The sequence below is a fragment of the Trematosphaeria pertusa genome (genome assembly GCF_010094035.1).
Source record: "Trematosphaeria pertusa strain CBS 122368 unplaced genomic scaffold BU26scaffold_10, whole genome shotgun sequence".
In the NCBI taxonomy this organism is placed as follows: domain Eukaryota; kingdom Fungi; phylum Ascomycota; class Dothideomycetes; order Pleosporales; family Trematosphaeriaceae; genus Trematosphaeria; species Trematosphaeria pertusa.
The window spans coordinates 1402552-1417270 of NW_022987221.1; the positions used below are offsets into that span (position 1 = coordinate 1402552).

At 54.8% G+C, this 14719-nt stretch overlaps 8 protein-coding genes across 8 annotated transcripts; 7 read left to right on the plus strand and 1 right to left on the minus strand.

The window, feature by feature from the left end:
* Positions 1-240: 240 nt before the first annotated feature.
* Positions 241-2070, plus strand: BU26DRAFT_567246 (uncharacterized protein; the record flags this gene model as incomplete). The annotated part of the gene is made up of 5 exons (XM_033833636.1): positions 241-266; positions 327-424; positions 477-727; positions 778-977; positions 1035-2070. 5 exons carry the CDS (start codon positions 241-243, stop codon positions 2068-2070), a joined length of 1611 nt encoding a protein of 536 aa, XP_033681914.1.
* A 986-nt stretch (positions 2071-3056) lies between these two features.
* BU26DRAFT_431021 (ferredoxin reductase-like protein) lies at positions 3057-4255 on the minus strand (the record flags this gene model as incomplete). The annotated part of the gene is made up of 4 exons (XM_033823912.1): positions 3057-3628; positions 3679-3756; positions 3805-4132; positions 4211-4255. The coding sequence occupies 4 exons, from the start codon at positions 4253-4255 to the stop codon at positions 3057-3059; spliced, it is 1023 nt and encodes a 340-aa protein (XP_033681915.1).
* Positions 4256-4817: 562 nt separating this feature from the next.
* Positions 4818-6434, plus strand: BU26DRAFT_55473 (glycoside hydrolase family 28 protein). The gene has a single exon (XM_033832281.1). The coding sequence runs from the start codon at positions 5084-5086 to the stop codon at positions 6149-6151; it is 1068 nt and encodes a 355-aa protein (XP_033681916.1). The 5' UTR covers positions 4818-5083; the 3' UTR covers positions 6152-6434.
* A 370-nt stretch (positions 6435-6804) lies between these two features.
* On the plus strand, positions 6805-7740 carry BU26DRAFT_507437 (uncharacterized protein; the record flags this gene model as incomplete). The annotated part of the gene is made up of 1 exon (XM_033826997.1): positions 6805-7740. One exon carries the CDS (start codon positions 6805-6807, stop codon positions 7738-7740), a length of 936 nt encoding a protein of 311 aa, XP_033681917.1.
* A 699-nt stretch (positions 7741-8439) lies between these two features.
* BU26DRAFT_521301 (uncharacterized protein) lies at positions 8440-9507 on the plus strand. Its single transcript, XM_033829498.1, has 2 exons — positions 8440-8652; positions 8768-9507. Exons 1-2 carry the CDS (start codon positions 8535-8537, stop codon positions 9355-9357), a joined length of 708 nt encoding a protein of 235 aa, XP_033681918.1. The 5' UTR covers positions 8440-8534; the 3' UTR covers positions 9358-9507.
* A 184-nt stretch (positions 9508-9691) lies between these two features.
* BU26DRAFT_55462 (uncharacterized protein) lies at positions 9692-10601 on the plus strand. The gene has a single exon (XM_033832274.1). The coding sequence runs from the start codon at positions 9825-9827 to the stop codon at positions 10404-10406; it is 582 nt and encodes a 193-aa protein (XP_033681919.1). The 5' UTR covers positions 9692-9824; the 3' UTR covers positions 10407-10601.
* BU26DRAFT_55491 (amino acid transporter) lies at positions 10095-12617 on the plus strand. Its single transcript, XM_033832294.1, has 4 exons — positions 10095-10593; positions 10695-10885; positions 10986-11378; positions 11451-12617. The coding sequence occupies exons 1-4, from the start codon at positions 10408-10410 to the stop codon at positions 12292-12294; spliced, it is 1614 nt and encodes a 537-aa protein (XP_033681920.1). The 5' UTR covers positions 10095-10407; the 3' UTR covers positions 12295-12617.
* A 322-nt stretch (positions 12618-12939) lies between these two features.
* BU26DRAFT_567252 (uncharacterized protein) lies at positions 12940-14492 on the plus strand (the record flags this gene model as incomplete). The annotated part of the gene is made up of 2 exons (XM_033833637.1): positions 12940-13054; positions 13102-14492. 2 exons carry the CDS (start codon positions 12940-12942, stop codon positions 14490-14492), a joined length of 1506 nt encoding a protein of 501 aa, XP_033681921.1.
* Between the last annotated feature and the right edge of the window lie 227 nt (positions 14493-14719).

Consider the following 14719-nt stretch of genomic DNA (forward strand, 5'->3'; position numbering starts at 1 on the left):
CCACCAAGTCTACCCGCTGGTCCGCACACTGATGATATTGAAGCGCGCGATCCAACCAGCAGGCGGAAACTTGCTAGTTCAAGCCGACGACTACCCTCTCGTAATATCTTGAAAAGGGACGATCGCGGTGGAAGTGCGTGCAATGGTGGCTTTGAGTACACCGTTGGACCGTACAATTCAGCAGGCTCTCCAGGGGCGGAGTATCTCCGGCACGCCGACTTGAAGGCCCACAATATACACATGCACTTGCTGACTGGAGCCGACTGGTACGTTGCTAAGCTTCTAAATTCATTTTGTACGATGTCCTCTAACTCTATACCAAACAGCTGGTGGGAGTACTCCCCTCCTGGAGGAATGAATGTGCAGTATCCTTTCACTCCCGTAGAGGCGGCCGCGTCTATTACCGGTATCGCGCCGCTAAATAGTAAGACAAAGGCCTATTCAACAACGACTCTGTGTGCTAACGCGAGGACTAGCTGAACACGTTTTCGAGATACATTCGCTAGGCGCCTTTATCGAGCGCATAGCTAATCCTAACCCTCAATCAGGTGGCCGGACCGACTGCGATACCGTCACTGAAGCGTTCAACCAGATATTCCCTCTCGGTGCACCGGACGATTTTGTGGGGTTCACCCCAAATCAGCTCTTAGGCCGGGCCATCACGGACAACAACAGACCTTGGGAATTTATTTTGATCAATTCCAAGATGAATGCCTGGAAGTCCAAAGTGCGTCTCCCTTGTGTCCGCCGCCCGCGTAGTCTACTGACATTCACCAGATCATGAGTAAGGATACCGCACTATACTTTGACCCTACGAAAGATGTTCCAAGGACAGATCCAAGCAACAGGAAGTGGCGCGAGGTTTGGGACGAACTCTTGTTCAAGATCATGGAGGTGCAGGCCACTATGGACTATTTGAATCACGACACGACGGTTGAGATTTTTGCCGCGACGAACCAGCGCGTGCGACGGGTTCTGTACGTTACTGTTTCAACGTATTACTATTGTGCACCCACTTACCACGCAATTGCCAGGTCTTTTATGGACGCGATGAGGGTTGGAAGCGCGGAAAACTCAATATTCGCTCGACCCATGTCTGGTAATCCCGACGCCTTATGGGTCGACATTTACGATGAGTGGATGGGCGGATTTCTAACCACCGTTCACAACAAGATGGTCAACTGGATGACCGACGAAGCCCTCCCCAATCTGGACACCGTCATCCGGCGAGCAATGAACCACGAAGACCCATACGAAGCGCAGCAGGCGGCCACATATGCCCAGACTGTCCAGGACGCCATCGGCCCAAACAGCGACCCGAATAACATTCTCCGCAGGCCCCTCGGCCTCGATCTCGCCAAATACTCAGCCGCATTTCAGTTCATGCAGGCGCAGGTATGTGGGGAGGTTCGCTGGAAGCCCTACTTCATAAGCACCAAGCGCGACGCAGACCCCCGCCCAGCCGGAAACGGAAACAGCACCTCCTGCTGTCCCAAAGATCTCAAGTGCACAGCCCCTGGATGCGGAAATACCACAGACTACACCCCCGACGGCACCTGCGACGGCTTCTACCGCAACTGCCCCTGCGTCAAGGAAGAAGTACCGCCCGAACCTGTCTGCCGCGAGGACCTGCCATGCTTCCTCTGCGACGGCATGCTCATCACCGGCGCCCTCAACGGCGACTGCTCCCCGGAGCACAAGAAATACGGAAACTGCAGCTGCACCGCCTCGCGCAACAGCGAAGTGCTCTGCGTCTCGGTGCCGATGTGCAAGGAAAAGTACTGCCGGGGCGGCATGCTAGCGGGCGCGGCGCCGCTGTCTTCGCTGGCTATGTGTCGGCGGGGTGACTGGTCGGGCTGCGATTGCAAGCCTGATGTTGGCATTCCTGGGTGGTGTCCGGAAGATCCGCTTGATTGCGCGAGTTCGAAGTGCAATGGGGATGGGGAGTATTGCACGGCGGAGAGCGCGAAGGGGTGTTACTGCAAGAACGAGGATGACGGGGGTGGAAATCCGCTGTGTGATATATCGCCGTTTAGTTGGATATGTTTGCTTGGGAGGAGGTTGGCGTAGGGTGTGCTGAGGTTTGCACTGGAGTCAATGGATTCTTATATGGTAGGAACCAGTGCCCATTGCCGTTCCGCAGACCGCACGTGGGCTATTATCGTATAAGCGTGTGTAAACAGAGCACACTGCATTAGAATATAAGTCCATCAGCCAGCGTATTCTCACTACATCTTCATAATAAGATAAGAGCAACCATCCCGCACCCTCTAAAGCCTCCTTTCTCTACTCCTTCCTAAGCTCGCAAACCGTCTCTGTCAACGCATTCCCTCGCCCCAACCCGCGATCTCACTGCATACCCTTCCCCTCCCCCCATGCGAGCCCTCCACGCATCCTCCGCAAACCGCTCCGGACAAAAGGACCAAATGGTCCAATGACACCTATCCCTCACCGGGACCTCAAACACTGCCCTACGGGGCGCGACAACCCAGCCGACAGACGGCACTTTCTTTTGACTATCGTCAACTCTCATTACATTTCTTATGTCCTCGCACGGAGGAGGATTAGGAACCGACAGGCTCTCTATATGGGGAGCAGCTGAACACATGAACCGCTCTCACAGCCCACGGGCAGTGCTTAGCGCGTCCCCAATGCCCCACGGGAGGCTCTCATGTACAATAAGTACTGGACGTAAATCAATTCCAACCAACCAACCAATCCGCAAACCGCTCTCTTACATGCTCCCTTCAAGATTTCACATACCCTAGCTCCTAGCAAATCAGGCGGTTCAGCTTATCGCTCTGATCCTTCTCGATGTCTAGACTTGCAACATTCGGTCCGCGGATGCTCATAAGATTGCCTACATCCGCCCTTGCTCTCAGCGATAGGAAAGAGGCGAGCTATTACGGAGGCTCGGTTACACAGAGCTATGAGACAGCGGGCGCGATGCAGAAATGGACTTTGCCACGGTGACGGAAAGAAAATATTTTGATCACATGGGAAATCTAGTTCTAACCAAGAAGTATCGTACAGCGGTCTTGGACTTACACAGCCATCTAGAACTTGTACACTTGGTCTTTACTATACCCGAGTTCTTTCAGGTAGCCTTCCAGCTCGCCCTGGTCCGCCGGGCTCTTCTTGCCACCGCTGATGGCCTTGTACATTCCGGGCGGTCCGCAGACGAAGATCTTGATCTTCTCGCCCTCCTTCGGTTCCGGCAGTACCGTCTTCAGGAGCTCCTTGGTGACGAAGCCCTTGCCGCCTTGCCACTGCTCCGGCGGGTTATCCAGGACATAGAATGCCCTAAACCTCTGCGGGTATGTGTTCTCCAGGCGTTCCCACTCGCGCTTCAGCAGGATATCCTCCTCCGTGACGTTGCCGAAGACGAGCGTCACTTTGGTCTTGTCCTCCGGGTTCTTGAAAATGGCGTTCGCGACTTGCCACATAGGCGTGATGCCAGTTCCGCCGGCAATCATAGCGACGTGCTCATGCTTGTTCGCCTCCCATGGATACTTCGGGATCGGTCCCTTGATCTCGAGGCGTTGGCCGGGCTCCATGTCGTGGATGTGGTTGGACATGGGGCCATTCGGGTATTTCTTGATGATGAATTCGACAGTTCCCTTTTGATCTGTACAAGTCTCAGCAATTATCTCGACGGCCTCCGCGGTATTGACTCACCGACGTCGCTGACGGGTGTGTAGGGTCGGATGACGGGCTTTTCCATTTCAGGGCCCTTGTACTTCGTGATGACAGCCGCTGCTCAAGTCAGCATTCCCCTAACACAACAGTTCTCTAGAAGCGTACATGCGACATGCAATCCGCTCTCCATGTCCTCCTCAGGCAGGGCGAAAGTCAGGTGCTTGACGTTGTGGTTGACGATCTCCGACTTCTCCAGCTTCAGCGACAGGAAGCCCTGGTCGCCTCCCGTGAAAGAAACCTTCGCCGGCTTTCCTGCCTCTGAGGGTATCTTCTGCCCTTCGGCAGATGGTGGGGCGCTGCCGGCCTGGCCCGTTGGTGTGCCTCCTCTCATGTAGAGATATCCACCAGCGAGGGCAGCGGCCGCAATGCCCGTGTAGAGCAGCCCGTTGCCGCTGCCACTCTTGGGCGCTTCGGATGCGTAGCGGCGGACATGCTATTGTGTGGTTAGCCTTGCTGAATGGAGCTCCGATGCATTTGTAATGCCACCGATGGACGGGAAGGGCGAGCGCACCTGTCGCAGCGTGTTCGCTGGGCGGAAAACTTGTCGGGCGAACATGGCGGGAGGAATTGAGGTGGTAGAGGAGGATTGGAAGGATTTCTACGATGCAGGAGGGAGGAAGAGAGGATGGTGGTGCTATCAAGCTCTGAGCTCCGGCGCCAAGCAAACGATCAAACGTCATCGCGGCTTTCTCGCGCCGACTTGCCCGACGCGTACGTCCGCAACACCACGCCAAGCATCACCGCTCCAACACTCAACCATCGGCCTTGGGGCGAGGTCCATCTATACTTATCAAAAGACGTCTTGGCTTCAAAGATGCGCGCCAGATCTCTGTTTCCGACTTAATCCTTAACCCTATTGTCAAATCACGACTCAGACAGTCAAGCCAGCATTCAGCGCCGCCAGGACATTCACAGTCCAACCAAAAGCTGAGCCAATATGCCTCCTTCAGTCTTTTCAGACCCTGTGCGGATTGCTAGATGCAGTCCCGAAGCAAAAGATGACGCCGCCTTGTCCATCCTGCTCTCGAGAAACCCTCGTCTACACGGCCACTTGGATAGGGCGACATTATCATCAACAAGCGGCAGACACACCTGTCAGCGCCTGACCACAATGGGGACTCGGCCACCGATGCACATCGTCTATTTTCTATTCCTGTAGTGGCAGCAGGACCCTATCCCGCTTTTATATTAATTACTCTTTAGCCTGTTCTCCGTTTCCTCCTATCATTCCTTCGCGTTATTCAACGTTATACTCCAAGCAATATGCGATCCAAAAAGGCCTGATTACAGGCTTATATATGGTATACATGATGTGCGATGTTTGCTAACCCGAACACACCCGCAGGACAAGAATACTTGTAGACAACATTGTACACATCAAAGAATGAGGTCCTTTCCAATTCTTTCGCTCTGCTTCGGCATTGCAATCGCATCTTCGCAAGTCCGCAAGCACGAAATATGCACCGTCGAATCGCTCAACGACCCCCTCGCTGACGACGTGCCCGCCATCACCGCCGCGCTCAAGAAATGCGGTCAAACGGGCCGAATCCTCTTCCCTGCAAACCAAACCTTCTCCATCCGCTCGCCGTTCGACCTCTCCCCTTGCCAAGCCTGCGACTTCCAGATAAACGGCGTCCTCAGCATATCTCGTGATTGGGATTACTGGGAGAAGCAGGCTGCGGTCATCAACATTCCGAGGACTACTGCGGCTATTATCCGGACCGACGGTAATACCGGAGTCATTGACGCCAATCGATTTGGATGGGCTGGGGACGAGAGTCTCCTGGAGAGGATTCCCAAGCTATTCAGCATCAGCGACGAAAGTTACAATATCTACATTCGAAATCTCAAAATCAGGAATGTTCCGGGCATAGTCTTCTATGTCAATTCGAATAGCTCATCTGTCCACTTGGACGACATCGACATCGCAGATGCGGCCACTACGGGGCTGCTGGTCGAGCAAGCGAAACATGTGTACGTCTGGAACAACACGATTCGGGCTACCGGGAGCTGCGTCACTATCCTGCCAAACTCAACCAATGTTCAATTCGAGGAGTCCACATGCATCACGACTGGAACTACCACCACCACACCCAGCGGCATCTGGCTCCGGTTTATGGCTGGGTCCGGCCTTGACTGGATCCACAATGTCTTTGTGAAAAATGTGAAAGCCATTGGGGGTATGAAAGTCATCTCTCTAGCTGCAGATCCGGGAGAGAACACAGCGCATCCTATCGAGATCAAAAATGTTACTTTCACTGGCATTACCATCGAAGGGCCGGCGGAGGAAGCAGTGTACGTGGAAGAGGGTCAAGGCCCTCTCTACGCCACAGAAATCACATTTCGAGACTTTGAGGGTGATGTGCAGAAGGAGAGCGACTTGAGATGCGGCAGTTCGGCTTCTCAATGCGAGTTCAGCAGAGAAGATTGGAACATCACCGTTCAGGGCTGAGGATGGTCGAACACCAATCGCGCTATTGTTCTTTCCACCCACTCCTCATGAGGCTCAGTATCTTCATTCACCAAATCTCGACTTCTTGAGTCTTTTCACTACATAACTTCTTTGCCTTTCCATTTCTCCCAACGTCATCGGCCAAATATGCAACATGCTACGAACGCTTTCACTCAACTGCCCGAATCTGCAGTCACCGTCGGGAAATTTTCGTCCCGCGGTTCGCCTATTTACTGTTATCCTGCTCGTCGACACCTCCAGAGACAACCTCAAAAGCACACGCACCGTCGAGAAACGAGCCACGAGCAGCTTCTCATCGCATCACATCGCGAACCGCGTTCTGTTTCCCGTCACAGACACCGCTCAATAACGGCGAATCACCACAGGTCTCCCGACACCCTGGAACTGCGCAGCTTTCAGAAAAGTAGGTGACCACCTTTGTATTCTTGCCCTGAACGCGGTAGCTGCCACTATCTGCGTGACGAACTCCTCAACCTAACTAGCAGCATCGCGGGGCTCGATCTTACACATCCGGAGCTCATCCTGTCGGGCGAGCCAGCCGCCCTATGAGCCTTGTTTTCTCCTGCATCGGAAATTGTTCACGCCCGCTCGCTCGCCACTTCCGCACCCGCACATACGCGACGCACCCAACAATGCCACCGAAATGCTCGCACACCATCCCCGCTTTCCTCCAGTCGAAGTTACCGAATCCCAACCTCTGCCCGCCCTGCCTCATAAATCGACACATCAAAGAAATCCGCGACACGCAGCAGGGGATCGAGACCCGTGGCGGGATTTTGGCATCCAAGAAGAAGGCCATAGACGAGAAAGAAGCGAGCGGAAAGAAGGATGTGCAGGCGAAGCGGCATCGCGCGTGGATGCGTAAATGGAGGAGCGTGAAGATTCAGGCTTGGGAGGACGTTGAGATGCTTGAAGGGCTGTTGAAGGAAGAGCAGGTCATAGAGGAGGAAGGTGAGGAGTTGGACTGGAGGAACATGGTCCAGGAGGCCCTGGATCTTTGGGAGGGGGCGAGGGAAGACATGACGGTTGTGCCGGGTGTGCCAGGCGTTCTGCCGACCGAGGATGAACAAGATAATCGATCAGACGCCGACGACGACGACGGAAATGACGCTGAGGCACGTCAGGATGTCGGATACAGCGACCAGGAGAAGGAACCGCAGGACATTCCACTGCCGGCGACCTCGGATGACGACCTCGCAGAGCCAGAGGAGCGGACACCGTCTCGGCGTACGCACCGTCCCCTGAAGCCAGTCAGGTTCCACGATGTCGCGACCGTCCATGACTCTACATCGCCTATCCATACCGAACAGCCTCACAGCCCGCATACTTTTGCCGACTCCCCGCTCCACCGATCACGTGACAACTTCTACCGACCGTCACGCAAATACAAGCCGCACATCTGGTCGAGCCCCAAGGGGCATGAGAAAGTGCAGACCAGCTGGTTCTTTCAGAGCTGGGAGGCGGTCGAGAGAGCTGGTCAGGGGTTTGAGGAGGAGGAGGAGGAGGAGGATGAGGATGAGGAGGAGTCAGGAGGGATTGAGATTGAGGACGGAGAGGTACCTAGGTAAATAGGGAATAACAAGGCTGATGTTTGGAAACTGACCCGAAGCGCCCCAGGCTGAGTGATCAAGAGGTCGATCTGCTGGAGCTGTTGGAGTGGGTGCTCATGTGGTGGTGGGTAGTGGTGCTGGCATTGACGCCTGTTCCGGTTGAGGTGTAGGATGGATCGGGGTCTGAAGGCCTCTGGGATGGGCTGTACAGATTGAAAAGGAGTGACAAAAGTTTGAGTAATAGCCGCTTGTTTTCTTGAGATTGAGGTTGTCGAAATGTGCTGGAGGCCTCCGGGCTGGAGTTTACGGGGCCAAACTGAGAGACACCGCCGCATACACAATGACCCCATCCTAGGGATCCTCTCCACCAAGCGCGCTCTGGCCGTTGCTTGCGCTACCGTGGAAGTGAGGAGGGTCGCTAGAGTCACCAGCAATGAAGGGCGACGAAGCATCGCAGTGAAATAAGAAACGCAAGACGCCTTCATCGCGTATTCCTTCAGTCGAAAGTGGTGGAGTGACAGAGGGAAAAATATTCGGGCGTGAAACATATCTCGTCCAGGCCATGATTGTGGTTGTCTTGGTGACACTTTCGTGGTGTCGCATGGGCGACGTTCAGCGGTCTCCCTGGCAGGGCTGGCCAATCAGGGCCCACTAGAACTCTTGGCGGAGTCGGACATCGAAATTGTGAGAGCGTTCGAGAAGACTGCAAACACTCAACCCCGCCATTGACATACAACTGCGGAACCTCCGCACCTCTGCCTCCTGCTTTTCTAAGCACCCGACTTCAAACAACGCCTGCTGCGACAGACAACATGGCGAAGCAGACGCTCCACGGGTCCTGCGCATGCGGCCGCAACCGTTACGTGGTCGAGATTCCCGTCCAGCAGGCGCAACTCGCTGAATTGCGATACGACAATACCTCTGCATCGCGTAAGTCTCTCACTAACGTTCTCTCAGGCTTGAGACGCCTTGTCTCAAATATCACGTCATCTTGCCCCTTAGAGATTCTACGCAGCCACCAGAGCAGGGACTAACACGAAGCCAGGACACCACTCTGCGAGCCCGCTCACGCTCTGGCTACGCGTGCCACTTGATTGGTACACGTCTGCAACCTTCGCGCAGTTTCCCGACGAGACCCGGTCGAGCATCCAGCGAACCTTCGTCTCGCCATTCGCCTCCAACACGCGTCGCCAGTTCTGCGGATACTGCGGCACACAACTCTCCTCGTGGCACGAGCGGACGCGCGACGACGCCGAGCACATTTGCCTCACCGTGGGCAGCCTGCTGGACGAGGACCAGGCGCTGCTGAGCGAATTGGGATACCTGCCGAGCGGGGAGAGCAGCGATGAGGACACCGCCGTAGCTGGGCCATCACGGCAGACGCGTGCGATAGTACGGTCAGAGCCGCACCCGCGGGGCTCCCCCTGGTTCGAGGAGATGGTAGAGCACACGAAGCTGGGCCGCTTCAAACAACAGCGAGGTGGGCACACGTCTCAGGACGGTAGCATCAAAGTCGAGTGGGAGGTCATGGAGTGGACAGAGGCTGACGATGCAGACGACGAGGGCTCCGCTACACCCGGCAAGAGGAAGATCGGAGAGGTTGAGGTTGAGGACACGGAGATGCGGACCGTGTAAGTCGCATCATGATGGCTATCATGACTAGAATAGGGTGCTCACGCTTCAGGAGGACGAGGACAAAGGTATCGCAATGAGGACGGACGCGGGCCAGGCCATGGAGTTTACGGTGATTTTAGGCGTGCAGAGTCACGAAGCGTACATGCTCGCTATCTGCAGGGCGTCCATTGTACGAAAAGGCTTCAAAGGTGTAATATAGGATCAAGAATGGTATCATCCTCTTGCCGCACAAGGAGGACATGGCGCTCGCCCAATCCCTACACAGTACGGAGTAATTTCCATCATGTTTCTTTTAAAAGCCGAGGAAGAACGACGTGCAGACGCGTCCCAAAGTGCTTCAAACCACCAATCACCACCCGCGCTTCTTAAACCGTTAAACCCCCACACTAGCCCGCCATCCGATCTCTCATCCGGACGCACCATCACCAAACCCCATCAGTCATCGGTCCCAGCTCCCAAACTGCCACATGCATAACCCTTCCTTTCTGCAGCAACCTTCTCGGGCCAAAAATTCCCTAACCCGTATCTCCGCGACCTCGTTACACGCGATCCCTTACACGTGCGCATCAGCAACGGCGCGCTCATTGGCTGCGTCCACCTCCTGTATCTGCACCGCCTTGGCGCATCCTGATAAGCGGGATGGACCTGTTTGGACGGCACGTTTCTGCAGCATGGAGATCCTGGGGAGCCAATCGATGTGCCTCGGGGGACAAGTGCCGTCCCGTATCTATGGGTCCGTGGTTAGACGACGCTGTTACGTGCTGCGCTGCGCAAAGCTCCCCGTTGCTGGGCGCGATAGCTCGGCATATAGATACGTGAGATGGCGTCGTCGACCGCGTTCTTGGGTCCCCTTGAGGTATTTTACTCTGGCTTGCTTTTGCCGTGGTGCGCTTTATGGTGTCGTTGGCTTGACGCGCTCTTCTTCTTTCTGCTATCTTTCAACTCTCAGTTGCGACGTCGTGGGCTGGCTAGCTGAACTGAACTGCGCACGTTGTCCTGGCGCCTGCAATTGCAATCGAAGAGCAAGGGCTTCTGGACTGGTTCGTTGAGATGGAGAAGCTTAACGCGGAGGAAAAGCAGAGCAATGGAGCGCTTGCGGACGACAACGTGGGCGTGGGAGAGGTGCTGAATGCGAGCGGGCATAAGCAGGAGCTGGAGCGGCAGTTTAGTCTGCTGTCGATTTGCTCGATTGGGATTACGACGGGGAATGTTTGGGCGGCGTTGGGGGGCTCGATTGTAAGTCCCAGTACTATTCATTTTATGTGCGTTATGAGTATTGAGGAGTTCTCGCGTTTTTGAAGAGAGTTTGGGAAGAGTGCTAATGGTCTTCTATCTAGGTCATTGCGCTGTATAATGGTGGCCCTGCTGGTGTCATCTATGAGTTCATCGCCGTGTCGGTTTTCTACTGGATGATTGCGTCGTGCATCGCGGAGATGGCGTCGGCGATACCGTCGAGCGCGGGTGTGTATCATTGGGCTTCTATAACTGCGGGCAGCTACGGCAGAGTCGTCGGATATTTCGCGGGATGGTACGTTCCTCAACTCCCATAATACTGGGGATTCATGCACTTTGAGCACTGGGCCCCGGCGTGGAATGATAGCAGAAGCTTAGGACTGACAACTAAACAGGTGGAATTTCTTCGGCTGGGTCTTCGGCACCGCCAGCATGTCTGCCATCCTCGCCAACCAAGTCGTCTCCATGTACGGCCTCTTCCACAACGAGTTCGCCTACCAGCGCTGGAACGTCTTCATCGCCTACCTGATCATCACCTGGATCGCCTGCTGCATTGTCATGTTTGCGAACCGCGCGCTCCCGACTATTACAAACGTTGGCCTGTTTCTGATTCTGGCGGGCTGCTTGATTACGATTCTCGTGTGTGCGATTATGCCGAGCCAAACGGGCAAGGGATATGCGACGACGAGTTTTGTGTGGAAGGAGTGGAGTAATCAGACGGGGTGGACGAGTGATGGGTTTGTGTTTTGCGCGGGCATGTTGAATGGAGCTTATGCCGTTGGAACGCCGTAAGTTTGCTGCTATACACAGCTTATTTGATTTTTCCCATGGAACTAGATATGCTGACCGGACGTTTACAGGGACTGCGTCTCCCACCTCGCAGAAGAACTCCCCCGCCCGCGCATCAACATACCCAAAGCCATCCTCGCCCAATACGTCGTCGGCTTCATCACCGCCTTCCTCTACGTAATCACCATCTTCTACGCCGTCAACGACCTAGACTCGCTCTTCAGCAACCCCTGGCCCTTCCCGCTCGCCGAGCTCTACCGACAAGCCACAAACTCGCACGGCGGCAGTCTCGGCCTCCTTATCGTGATCTTCCTGCCCACCTTCTGCACATGCATCGGCTGCTACATCACCTCCGGCCGCATGCTGTGGACCCTCGGCCGCGACAACGCGACGCCCTTCTCCGCCTGGATCGGCCACGTCAACCCGCGCTTCCAGAACCCGCTCAACGCCACGCTCGCCTGCGGCTTCATCAACACCGCGCTCGGCTGCATCTACGTCGGCAGCACCACCGCCTTCAACGCCTTCGTCGGCTCCTTCATCGTGCTCACCACTACCTCGTACCTCGCCTTCATCCTGCCCAACCTCGTCACGCGCCGCAGGCACGTCATCCCCGGCCCCTTCACCATGCCGGACCCCCTGTACTATGCTATCGCCGGCACGGCGACGGCGTACATGTGCGCGTTCATCGTGATTTATTGCTTCCCGTATGCGGTGCCGTTTGACGCGACGAGCATGAATTACTCGTGTTTGATCGTGGGCGGGTTGAGTCTTTTTGTGGCGGGCTGGTGGTTTTGGATAAGGAACGGGGGCTATGTGGGCCCGCAGGCTATGATTGAGGAGGTGGAGAGGAGGCTGAGTGTCGGCGAGGGGGTGGTGGCGGGCGCGGGGCGGAGGATTAGTGTGGAGAAGACGTAGATGGCGGGAAGAGTCGCGAGTTTTTGCATGTGTATTAGAGGATCGGTTTATGGGGGGCGGGTTGCTCCTTCCTCCGAGAGGTCGAATTGTGTTGGTTTATTGAGTGACGCGAGAGCGCCCGATCTATCTTCTCTGCTCTACCTTTCTTCGCTTCAGCTAACATCTCTATCTAGCATCTTCATTTGCTCTAAGGCGCTCCTCGCGAAACATCCATCGTCTATGCCGATTCGTCGGATATCCTATGAGGAGCTTGAGACGATCCGCATCGGCTTGTACCTCCTATTCTCTCTTCTCTTTGGTCCCTCGTAAAATCTGCCATCTCTATGTCGCTATTGCTAGCAGATCATACTGAGTACTTTCGCGCTGGCGCTGTTGGTCTCATCACATAATGGCTTGTGAGTCGATTGCTCATCTCTCTGGCTGATACGTAAACAGCGTTCATCACCTCGACGAGCGACTGAAGCCTCGGCAACCGCAGAACCGGACTCTTTCCCACTGCAATGGGTGAATGTGGAACGGCTCGTGCTATGTTGTTGCGCCGAAGAATCGCCTCCGAGCTCGGGCCTGTCCAACAAGGATATATCGACCGCCCCTCACTTCCATTATCAACCCCCTAATCTTCTGGCTTGTGTATACCAACCCAACATGGCTCCCTCGGTACAACTTCTCGATCTCCCGACCGAGATCGTCTCGCAGATCATCGCTGAGTATGTCCGTGTTGCTGGCCATATAAAAGCTTGGAATTCGCGAGAAGTGTGCAGTAGGTCTCTCCCGGTTCGTAGTGTCGGCCCGTCTAACAAGATCCAGCTACCTTCAGAAACCTCATCCATGAGATAGTGGAGCATACAGCACTGTCCGAATTTGCCGACTTAAATTCCTATGAGCAGGACAAGACCGAAAGAATCCTTCGCATTAACCTGGCCGATTTCCTTGAGCGTCGCCTACAGAAACCGGCATATGATCAGTTCGAATGGTTGGCCAATTTCATCAACGCTCTCATCGATACGGTCATAAAATTCGATAAGGACTCCGACCACTCCGGCACAAGGCGGAAGTACATGGCCGACATCCTTAGGTGCTACACCTACGGGATGCGCGAATGGCGGGCATTACGGGGCCTATTGGCGCAAGCACGTTTCACCATGCCGGATATTAAGGCAATGGATGCGCTGTCGGCCGCCGCTGCAGTAGGCAATCTACGCGCAACAAAGCACTTCCTTCATGAAGGCGCCATGGACATATTCAAAGAAACCTTTATCGTGCACCCTGCCCATGGAGTGGGCAAACCGGGGTTCGTGCATCCCCTAGAGGCTGCGGCATGCACCTGTCAAGTGAGAATCCTGAAGTATCTGCTGGAGGTTATCGAAAGCTGGGAAAAGCCACAATATGCTCCGTTGCACCGCTATCCTATTGTGGACCGAATCCATGACGCCCTTCAGTCAGCTATCGAGTCCGCACAGCCGAAAGCAATCATTATCCTCTATAAGTTCCTCCGCAAGCACCGGCTGTATTGCTCATCGGACCACCAGCGTTGTACCGGCGGTTGCGCTTGCCGTAATACCATAAAGGCTGCCGCATCGGGTTGCGTCGATACAGTTCGAACTGTGGTGCATTGCTGGGGGTCGGGCCGGATCGACCACCAGCGTTTCGTGGACAAATGCAAATACTACACGTTCGACACGGCATTCAAGTACGGTCACGAAGGTCTCATCCGGCAATTGTTTTGGAAGAACATACAAGTCTCGAATTTGGCATCTGCTGACTTCCACAAGTACCACTACCGGGCCATTGCGGACATCCTAATCGAAAACGAATTGGAGGTCGAAGGCACCTACTGGAATCCACTTCTTTGCGCGAGCATCAGCGGTAACATCGCCATGATGCATTTCTTGGTCCAGCGTGGCTCTCATCTGTCCGGCGAAGCTCTGATTCGTATTGAGTGGGAACTGGAGGACGCGAAAGTCGGTCTCTACCGGGGCAAGAAAGAGCGGATGCTCGCTTACTACTTCGCTTTCGAGCTAGCAGGACGGACGTTTCCGCAATCCAGGGAGACTCCGCTTCTGAAGGAGTTGGTGCGCGATATAGAGGCGGATGATCGTTGGAAGGCAATGGTGGCTGAGGTTCTCACGCCCAAGGAGATCTGGGTCGTACCTGGTGAGAAGCTCTTCGGTCAGCATCTCTTAGACCAAGGCTTCTGATACGTCACCCTCGAGCCCGTTCTTCATCAAGGGCGAAAGGAGTCTGGACATTGGATCTCGAAACTGCTTCAGTACATCGAGCACTACATAAAACAACCAGATAATGTGCGAGAGTCATGAAGTATGTCATCGGCTCTGAACATCGGCACCTGAAAGGGGGACATTTGGGCTCTACTGGAAGATGGAATATGGAAGATGGAATATGGAGGCAGCATGATGTCATTAAT